The sequence below is a fragment of the Sarcophilus harrisii genome, chromosome 5 (assembly GCF_902635505.1).
Source record: "Sarcophilus harrisii chromosome 5, mSarHar1.11, whole genome shotgun sequence".
Classification (NCBI taxonomy): Eukaryota; Metazoa; Chordata; class Mammalia; order Dasyuromorphia; family Dasyuridae; genus Sarcophilus; species Sarcophilus harrisii.
The window spans coordinates 251,014,074-251,024,972 of record NC_045430.1 but is presented as its reverse complement, the minus strand read 5'-3'; the positions used below and the strand labels follow the sequence as shown (position 1 = coordinate 251,024,972).

General features: G+C 39.8%; 1 protein-coding gene across 1 annotated transcript in view; it reads left to right on the top strand.

Moving 5' to 3' along the window:
• The first annotated feature begins 661 nt into the window (after positions 1-661).
• ACP3 (acid phosphatase 3) overlaps positions 662-10,899 on the top strand; it is a 48,578-nt gene continuing 38,340 nt past the window's right edge. Inside the window, exon 1 of the mRNA XM_003771998.4 lies at positions 662-1,025. Within this exon, the coding sequence (XP_003772046.2) occupies positions 921-1,025 (105 nt within the window). The 5' untranslated portion in view covers positions 662-920. The remainder of the gene's footprint in view (positions 1,026-10,899) is intronic.

The following is a 10,899-nucleotide window of genomic DNA, read 5'->3' as shown; positions in this document are numbered from 1 at the left end:
ATAAGGCACTCTTGCCATGGCACCTTTATGCCTCCCTAAATTGGATAACTGCTGGAATCATTCAATTGTTCATTCGACAATTATCTAGCTGAGTTCCTACTATATTCAATGCATTGTTCTAAGACCTGTGGAGAATAAAAACAGTGTAAAGCATGGTGTTTGTCCTTGAAGAAGTTATAATCCAGGAGAGGATTTGATTTTGTAAAACAGAGTGATACAGTGGAAGAAGAAATGGATCGGTTGTAGTTGAAACACAGGACCTCTCCTATAATATTGGTTTAATGCGCTAAAATAAGAGGGTTCAACTCGAAGTCCCGTATCTAGGATCCCATGAATCCAGACCCAGTTGCTACTCCAGGGCCCGGTTCTGTTTGACCATGGAATGGTATAAAAGTCCCTTGAGGTCAGGGACTTTTAATTAAAACTTGTTAACTGAATATAGGATAGGCCTTTCTTTTTTTTTTGACATTAAGCCAATAACAACCGTGTCCCCATTTCCCCTCTGCGTTGAGTAAGCGCCTAATAAATAAACTGCTTGATGCATTATCACGTCCAATTGGGAAATCCCGGGATTTGGGGAAATTGTGCCAATTTTTCCACTCTTACAAATTCCAAAACGCTGGGCAGTCCTCAGCTGAGGGCTAAGGCAAGAGTTTCTTCCTCGGGCGACTATTCTTTCCGGAGGGAGAATGGAGGGATTGGGCGGGAGAGTCCTTCCCACCCGGGGTTGGCCGGTTCCGACGGAATCCCACGACGTGAACGGGACAGAAGACGTCCGAGGCCGAGCGGGCCCAGCTCCTCCCCTCGCGGGCTCTCCGGACCCCTGGCCCCGCCCCTCGCCACCCTCTGATTAAGCAGCTCCCCCGCGAAGGCGGCTGGGTGCTCGCTGGAAGCCGCCGGGCTCACAGGTGCTTTCCAGGATGCGGGCGTCCGGCCCCTCCTCTTCGCTGCTTGCCTTCGCCTCCCTGCTCCTCACCTGGCCCGGCCAAGCCTCGGCTGCCAAGGAGCTCAAGTTCGCCGTGGTAGTGAGTAGACTTTCCTCCCGTTGCCTTCCTTTGTCCCCCGCGGGAGGGAGGGCCGGCAGGGCAGGTGGGGCGCGGTGTCGGGTTTCGGGTCCCCGGTGGACTGGCCTGGGACGCCCCAAGTGCCCCCGCCGCGCTCCCAGTTCGCCTCCGGTGAATAAGCGAGTTTCGCAAGTTTTTCTACCTGGAGGCCAAAACAAGTCCCGACACACCCGCAAACAGCAAGGTTTCTCTCGCTCCCTCCCTCAATTGTGCCCCCTATTTATTCCCAGTCTCCCCAGTGCATCAAAGCCAGGGGCCCTCCGGGAGCTCATCTTTGCCTCCCGTGATTGGTTCTGAGAGACAGCCCCGGAGGGAGGAGGAAAAGCAGCCCCCTAACTTCAGAGGGAGCCAAGCCACGCCGGCTTCTAAACTCTAGCTGGCTGAATTGGGGGGTAGGGGGGCCGTCCATAAACCAAAGACCCATTTAGAATTCACCATGGAGCCTTGAAAGTGAAATTCACTGGTTCAAGGATGTCATTCAAAACTTGGGGATTAATGCACTTCTTTTCCTTCCTGACACCTGTGAAAATATGAGGAAAATGAGTCAGGAAATGAAAAGGGATAGGAAGTATATAACTGAAGGTATAAAATGGAGAAGGGGGCAGCTAGGTGGTGGAGAGGATAGAACACCAGCCCCGAAGTCAGGAGGATCCGAGTTCAAATGTGATCTCAGACACTTAACACTTCCTAGCTGTGTGACCCTGGGCAAGTCACTTAATCCCAATTGCCTCAGGGAAAAAAATGCAATAAAATGGAGAAGGGAAAGGATGAGTGATTGGGTACAGAGGAAATCTTTATATATGGATCCTAATATAATCTCTTCTTTTCTTCCTCTCTTCCCCTTCCCTACCTGTCTTAACCACTTCCTCTCTTCCCCTTCCCTATCTATCTTAACCACTTTTTCCCTCCTCTTCTCCTCCCTCCCTTCACTTTTTTCTTCTCCATTTCTCTTTTCTTCTCTTCTCCTATCTTGTTGGGCTCTTCCTCTCCCCACTCTACCTAACTTTCTCCTCCCTCTCTCCTCTCTGTCTGTCTGTCTGTCTCTCTCTCTCTTTTCCCTCCTCTCCCTACTTTCCTCTCCTCCCCTTCTCCTTTCACCTACCCTGTCTCTGTGTCTAGTCTAGACTAATACATGACAGTCTTTTAATGACATCTTTCTGTCAATATTCCTTATAAGTGAGATTTCTCATTTAAAGGAGCCCAAAAATTTAATTTTACTTGCAATGAAGCTCCCATTTTCTCACCCGAGTAGATCGAGGTTCAGTTCCTTCTATATTATGATTTAGTAGCATATTTTGATACAGTGACCATTTATGTACATTTTGCTGCCTATTCCAGTGAGCCTCCACTAGGTCATGAGTTAACAATGTAGACAGAGGCCAAAGTTCAAGTATTCAAACATGATTTATACTGAAAAGAAACCGAAGACTTCTGTTCTATAAAACAATAATCCCCACTCACTTTTGGGGGGTGTGATGTATGCAAGTTGGACTTTTTATTTAAAACTTTTGAGATTTTCAATTACAGTACATCCTCAGGGCTGGCATTTGTAGGACACGTTTTCCATATGCTTTGTATGGAGGAGGGCCATATTTGTTAAGATTTCACGGTATTCACATCATCAAATGCATGGAATCTGCTACTGAGAGAGTTACAGTCAGCTCTCAATTAACTACATGTTAACTCAGTTAATTTCAGTTTGTGAATTATTTGTAGAACATTTCTTATCCCAGACTAGTTTCCCCCTTATTTCTAATTAGATTAAGGTCCTTTTCCTCCACTGATCCATGTGAATATATGTTCAAGAAATGTAAAATAATGTAAATGTTACACAGATATTCAAATGGTTCACTGATCTCCTCAACATGCATATTCCCTCGATGATAATGATATCCTGCATAATTTTTAGCTATTGCCTCACTTAAGTTTGCCACGAGAAGCCCATCCAATATGCTGGGAGAAGGAAGCAACTCTTGTGAGTTTCCCTGATCTGGCAAGGATATTGTTGGAGCACAAAGACCATCTATCCATCGGGTTTTTCTCACATTTGCCATATAACTAATCTCTCTTCTTTTTACAATATTCTAAAATGATATTTTGTATTGTTATTCCTCTTCATAGAAATTCCTTTTCTTTACTGTGTAGCAACGTACTTAGGCCCATGCCATGCAACTCTGTTGCCCTTCGGATAATTTTCAATTGGGATAAATATGCAAAATCACTGGATGAGGAGACAGTAATTTCTCTTTTTAAGTTTTGACTATGTTAACAAAGAGATGTTCCTGTTTGTATGTGACATGTTGCTGATTATAAATCCATTACACTCAGAAACACTCATCCAAGAGTGTTTCACTTGGATGAGATCCATAATTATTCAACAGAGCTTGATCTGAGACAAGCACAACCAAGTAAAAAAATATGCTGTTGTACCAACTGTGACAGCCTATGTTACTCATACATGTGGATAGATACTTTTATGTATGTCTTTGTATCTATATATCTTAGATGCTGAAAAAAGAGAATGACCTGGGTCTAGAATTGAACAAGAAGAGAATGTCTTGTTTTGCTTTTGGGAAATTGCAGAGTTCTCATGATGATGCCTGTTTGGTCCCTGAAACAAAGGCCCACCTTTTCAATACCAGTTTCTTTCTGTGTTGTTGAAAGACTACAAGTCATAGAACATTACAGCCTCCAAAGAACAGAAATGGAAAGGAGCTAAGAAAAATAGGCTTATATCACTTCTTTGGAAGTTCCTATTCTTGGTAGGAAGAACAAGTTTTTCAAACCTGACTTTATATTGTTATCATAATTTTAATATTCTCTTTAAAATATTTTCCTTCCCCGCACTAAGGGGGGAGCCAAATAGCCAGTCAATCACGCAAATAGGAAGCATTTATTAGTTGCCTACTATATGCCAATTTCCATGCTAGATGCTGGGATACTAAGACAAAAGTGAAATTGCCCTTGTCCTTAAGGAGTTTACTTTCTTCAGAAATCTTGGCTAGATGCAAAGAATTCCATATTATCCCATTGTGATTCTAAGACAACAAATCAAGCTGATTAATTAAGATGTATATTTCTGGTATAAGTTAGACCCAATAACTTCTAAGGTTCCTTATAACTCTTAAGATTCTATAATTTATTCAGTTCTTCAATCTTGTTAGTACAAATTTCCACTTAAGGCACTGTGACCATAATACCCATAGACTGAAAAAAAGCTACAATACTTCTTGAACAGGTTTAGTCTATTTACATAAAGTAGTTGAACAAACCCCAATGATTCCAGGGCAAGTAGCAATTTCCAGACGTAATAGATTACCCAGCATTGTTTCCCTGTTTTCAGGAAAACAAAAAACAAAAACAGCAAAGTTTCTCCTTTGTGATGGTTCCTAAGAATAGCTCAGTCTTTCTCTGGGCTCTGACGAGAACCCAAGAATGCTTCCAAGATGGCCTGCCATATTAATTGGAACAAGTACTGAATTATTAGGAACAAAAATGGAAACTACTTTCAGAGAAAATCTTAATTGTTACCAATTATTCTTGGTTTCTTTGATTTAAAAAAAAAACTGAATTATAACACAGGTGCAATTTAAAGGGATATAAAAAGAAGAAAGCAAAGGATTATTTGTTAAGAATCAAGGCTTAGGCTAATCAAGCAATTCTTGTATACCACCACCAAGCTGATCAGGGCTCTTGTATCTAGATGAGTGGTACCTGAAGTGTCTGCATGAAGCACTCACATTTGAAATTTTAGGCAAAGTTTAGTGCAAGGATTCACAGGCGGAGACAACTGTCCCTGACTCTTGGGATATCGTTCCTACAGTAGAGAACAATAACTTACATTCTGTGGGACTGAGATACCTCCTTCAGGGAGGCATTTATGAAAAAAAAAAAAATCCAATATGGACAATACTTTACTTAGTGGGGGGACTTCATGTATTATAATCAAACCTTAAAGTGCTATATGAATGCTAGTTATAAGACAACACTGCATATAGCACTGGACTTGACATCATGAAGACGGAGTTCATATATTGCCTCAGACACTTTCTAGCTCTGTGATCTTGGGCAAATCATTTAGCCTTCTGTGCCTCAGTTTCCTCATCTGGAAAACAGAACAAATAGGAATATGACCCAAGGTTGCTGTGAGGATCAAATGAGAGGACATCTGAACAATGCTGTACTAACCTTTAAAGCATGATATTAAATGCTAATTATCATTACATTTGTAAAATAGTGAATCAAAATTTAACTTCATCATTATCCATTTCAGCCACGCTCAGCCCTGTTTGGGGCAGAAGACAAATTATAACTGATTTCTCCTTCATAGAATGACATCTACTACCCAGATGAGGTTTGGCAAGTCCTGGAGCCTTCGGCTCCATCTTTCACATGTGTGGGGTGGACAGTGGTGCCCCTGAGGACTTTCAGCTACCAGCCTGTGATCTTCTAATTCTGTGTGATAATAATAGCTAATAATCACAGAAACTAACATTTAAATGGCACTATATGTCAGGTACTGTGGTAAATGCTTTGTTTTGGGTGTGCCTTTTATTGTCTTTGCTGAAATATATTTATATATATATAGAATATAAATATGTTTATATATATATATTTATATTTATAGATTATATATATAGATAAAGAGAGAGAACATAAACAATCTAGTTTATACATAGGATATTTAACTTTTTAAGGCCTCTTTTTTCCTTCAATTTTAGTGAAATAGTCTACCATACTCTGAGTCTGATTTCTTCTTCATCCAATCCAATATATTTAGGCTCCGAGCTCCTGAGATGGAGTATCATTTGTGTGGCTATTTCACCTCTAGTCTAGCTATAGGACAGAAGAAGCTATTTTGCTATTCAGATTAATTCAACAAGCCTCTGTCGTATACCTGTATAGATGGCAAATTTGAACTCGGTCTTCCTGCCTTCAGGCCTGATGCTTTATCCACTGCACCACTTTGCTGTCTCAGACACTTAATAGACTTATGTGGACCCGGATAAATCATTTAATGCTCATTTGATTCAGTTTGCTTATCTGTAAAATAGGATTATAATAGCATCCATCTTTCAGGGTTGCTGTGAGGATCAAATTAGATAATTGTGACATGCTAAGTCCAGTGCCTGGCACATAGGAAGCCCTATATAAATGTTAGCCATTACTGCAATTTCTACTATCAGGCACCATGCCAGAGGCTAGAACATAAAAATGAAAAAGAATCATTTCTTTCTCTGGAAACAGAATGTACAATACACAGAAAGTAATTTGGAGGGTGGGGGAGAAAGCAATAGAAGCTTAGATGTTGATGTTCTTCCCTCCAAACAAGGCTGACATGCTAGAAGTTCTGTTTCTGAAGGTTTGTATTCGCGTTTTATTTTAGGGTGTAGTTTAATGTCAGTGTCCTTTCCAGAAAGTCCAGAATATCACAAGTTTTATGGATCTACACAAGCACCAGACAAGGAAGTCAATAATAATAATAATAATAAGGTACTTTGACTGGAATGGGAGTACAGAAGCCTATTCACTAGTTCAAAATGTAAAACAGATTTGAGGGAAGATGAAGAAAGGTAAAAAAAAAAAAAAAAAAAAAATCTGCATATAAATAAGGATAAAAATAGCCATCTGTGAATTGAGAGAATGAGATAGAAAGGAAAGATGTTGGCCCAGAGAAAGTTGGCCCAGTTCAGAATGGTGTTGACTTAGGAACTTCTGAGGCTATGCATAAGAGATGCCTGAAGTGTCATTAGTGACAACTGACTCTGAAACTGGGCTTTGAAGAGTGGGAAAAATAAGGCCTTGTGACTCAGGTTCTGCCACAAATGGAATCTCACACTTTCATTCAGTTGTACGACTGATGAAAAAATATTGATTTTGGACTCGGTGGGGGGAGGGGGAGAAATCATACTTCTTTGAAATGTTTCTTTTTCTACTTATTACCTGGGTGATCTTTGGTAAGCCACTTTACCTCTGGGTCTCGGTTTCCTTATCTGTAAAACAAGGGATTGGATTGCATAGCCTCTGAGTCTTCTTCCAACTCTGTAGCTGTGATCCTATAATCTTTACAAAGCCACTGGTTCCCAGTTCATGACGGTGGCTTAGTTTGTATTCATTAAGTACTTTATAAAAATGGCACAGTATGTTCAAGAGCTGCCCTTAAAAATCCTTCTAGCTCACCAAATTATGGGGTGGGTCATTAAATATGTCCACTGTTACATCTGTATAAAGCCTTATGTTTGTAATTGCTTTATAATTTATTTCTGGATAATGTCTTATTGTTCACAGAGTTTAGCAGAGTGCCTGACACATAGTTGGGGCTTAAATATTTATTGGGACAGCTAGGTAGAGCAATGAATAGAACACTGATCGTCAGAAGACTCGTCTTCCTAAATTAAAATCCATCCTCAGATATTTACACACAGCTGTGTGATCCTGAACAAACCACTGAATTCTGCTTGCCTCAATTCCTCATCTTTCAAATGAGCTAGAGGAAATGGCAAAGCACTCCAACTATTTTTTTGCTAAGAAAACCCCCAAAATAGGACCATGGAAACTTGGACATAACTGAAACAACTGAACAAACATAATATTGACTAAATAAAGCACTCAGAATACATTATCTTGTTGGATTCTGTGCAATAACCTGGAAAACAGGTGGGAAAACTATTACAATCTCCACTTTACAGGTAAGGAAATAGAGGCTTCACAAGATAAGTTAATTTATTAAAATGATCTAGCTAAGTAAGGTTTCTGATTCTCAAGCTAATACTCCTTCCCCCCCCCCCCCCCCCGAGGCAAATGGGATTAAGTGACTTGCCCAGAGTCACACAACTAGGAAGTGTTAAGTTTCTGCGGCTAAATTTGATCTCAGGTCCTCCTGACTTCAGGCTGGTGCTCTAACCACTCTGCCACCTGGCTGCCCCCACTAATGCTCTTTTTTAATGCTACCTCATTGCCTTTCTGATGACAGGGAGAAGTAGATTCTCCAGAATTCCGTGGCAGGAATTTAGCCTCCCTTAGCTACTGAGCTCTTTTTGTCCCAGGGACTTCTGCATATTATAAAACCAGGTCTTTTGCTTATATACTCATTTCCATTTGGGAACTTCCTCCTGATCTAAGAAGTTGAGTTTTTTTTTTCCCTAGCGCAGAAAAGAGACAGGTTTCTTCACTGGAATCTTGCCCAACTAGACTGATAGAACTCTAAAAGTGATAGTTTAGCTTACAGGAACCACAACTTTCTAAATGACTAAGAAACAATATGAGCTATTTTACTTTTATGTATATCTTAAAAATAAGTTTTAATAATGCTTTTGGTTTTTAGGTCAGTAATTTCTGGAAATATCTCTCCTTTCTTGACCCTCCCCTTTGGAATGGTATCCTTCCTTTTTGACAAAGAAAAACAATTAATCAAAAGTATCTGATAAAAGTGACAATGTCTAATAATCTATACATCTTGCTGTAGGAGTCTCCCACCCCTCTGCCATGAAAGTAGAGATAAGTTTCATTATCCATTCTCTGGAATTATTACTGGATTTTTTTTTTTTTGTTTATTTGTTTATTTACTCAGTTCATCTTCCTTATGGGAATCTTTTTTTAAAAAAAATATTGTAGCCATTATAATATTCTTCTGATTGCACCTTCTTTATTCTGCATCTGTTCATACACATTTTCCCATGTTTCTCTGGATTCCTCATAGTCATAGTTTCTTACTGCATAGTAATATTATGTTTTGCCAATAGACTACAGATAAAGTAGACTATTTTATTAAAGTTTCTTTCTTCCAACCTCTTTTCTCCTAGATAGCAACCTCCTTTTTTATTACTAGAATTGTAATAATGTCAGTGAATCAAGTTGTTGAATCCGGGAAAATATGGTAGGAAATGGCCTGGGGATTAAAGGAGACATTGACCAAGTTATTAACTAACTAGTAATATGGCAGAATCTGTCCCATGTCTCAATCATTCATAACAGTAAGTATTTGGGGAAGGACATATGTTCATTCACCCAAGTCAGTAGGGCATCATTTAATGCCCTGTAATCATCATTCACTACATCCCTTGGTAATCGAGAAAGGTTCATTCCAGCTCAGTGATTTCTGTCTAATTGCATTATCTACTGAGATATAAATTTTGCATAATGCTTGGAAATAAACAGAAGTTTTATCTTACAAAGGAGAAACTAGCACAGATATCCTAGGCCTCTTCTGCTGCCCTTGTCACTTTCTTAAGCAGCCATGGGAACATAGCCTCCAGTTGACAAATGGTGAAAACTGTAATCCCTTTATTCATGATAATAGTGACATTTATGAACTAGATCAAGGCACTTTCCTTTTCTGAGCTGTATTTTCCTAATCCCTAAAATAAGGAAGCTGGAGGAGATTTCCTCCCAGGTGCTAAATCTAGGATTCTCTGAGGTCAAGAAGAAGCTGCATAATACAGTGGTTAGAGGGCTGGCCATAAAGTTCCTAAGGTTTGGGTTCAGGTCCTATCTCTGATACATACTAGCTGTGATCCTGGCTAAATTGCTTGAAACTTAGAGCCCCAGGCCACTCTTTCCTTGGTCCACATGAAGGAAGAGCATTTCTACACCAATAATTACTTAAGTTAACAAAAAAAATTCTATGTCTCCTTGTAGTAACTTTTAAGAACTTTCCTCATTACAGGGCTGTGAGATAAATGATATAAAGATCTCCATTTTACTGATGTCCTTTGACCCAGAGAAAGGATGAATCGGTATGAACCTAATCAAAGGCTCTAATGGAGGACCCCAGAAAAATCGGTCCTTGGCCTTATGCCATTCAGCATTGTAATCAAGGATGTCGTTGCCTCCAGAGATGTCCTGTTTATCAAACTGGCAGATTGCACAAAGCTGAGAGGGCTTTTCAGAATGCACTGGGTGACAGAATCAGGAAAGAACTGGAAGGATTAGGCTAAATCTACTCAGAAGAAATTTAACAGGAACAAATTTAAAGTTTTACACTTAGGCTTCAAAAACAAACTATAAAAGTACTGGAGAAGCTTGGCTAAAATAATAATAATAATAATTAATAACTAGCATTAATCTGGCACTTTAAGGTTTACAAAATGCTTTACTTATTATACTTCATTTGATCTTCACAACCATCATGTAAGCTAAGTAATAATTATTTAAATAATTTTATTAATATCTTTTTTAAAACACCATCAGAATTTCTTCTAGTATTCTCTTCCTTCCTAGGGAGTCATCCATATAACAAATAATATTGATAGAGAAAGGATGGGGGGGAAGGGAGAGAGGGAGAGGGAGAGGGAGAGGGGGAGAGAGGAGAGAGAGAAGGAAGAGAAGGAAAAGGAGGAGGAGGAGACAGGAAGAAGGAAGAATAGGAAAAAATTGGCAAAATATTGAAAAAGTCTGAAAGTATGTGCAATGTCAGGTGCTATAATGATCATTTTGTAGATGGAGTCACAGCCAGACACAGCTAGTAAGTATCTGGGATAGGAGTGGCGCTTAGGTCTTTCTGACTCCAAGGCAACACTACCACTAAAGTGCCTGAGAAAGAAAGTAGTTCATGAGAAAAGATCTGACTGAGTGAGTAGACAGAAAGTTCTATATAAGCTAATCATGTTTTTAAAAAAAACAGTCAAAATAAGGCCATGCACAATCAGTCTGCATTAATACTAATGCAGTTTACTTAGCACCAGCATGGTACCATGGAGAGCAGAACTGTGGCCTCCTAGCAGGGAGAGCAGCACGATGGAGCCCCAGTCTACTTACCACTATCTAGAGTACTTTGGGAAGACCAACCTAGAGGCCACTTTTAAGCAAGATCCTGAGGAGATGCCAATTTTAGAGG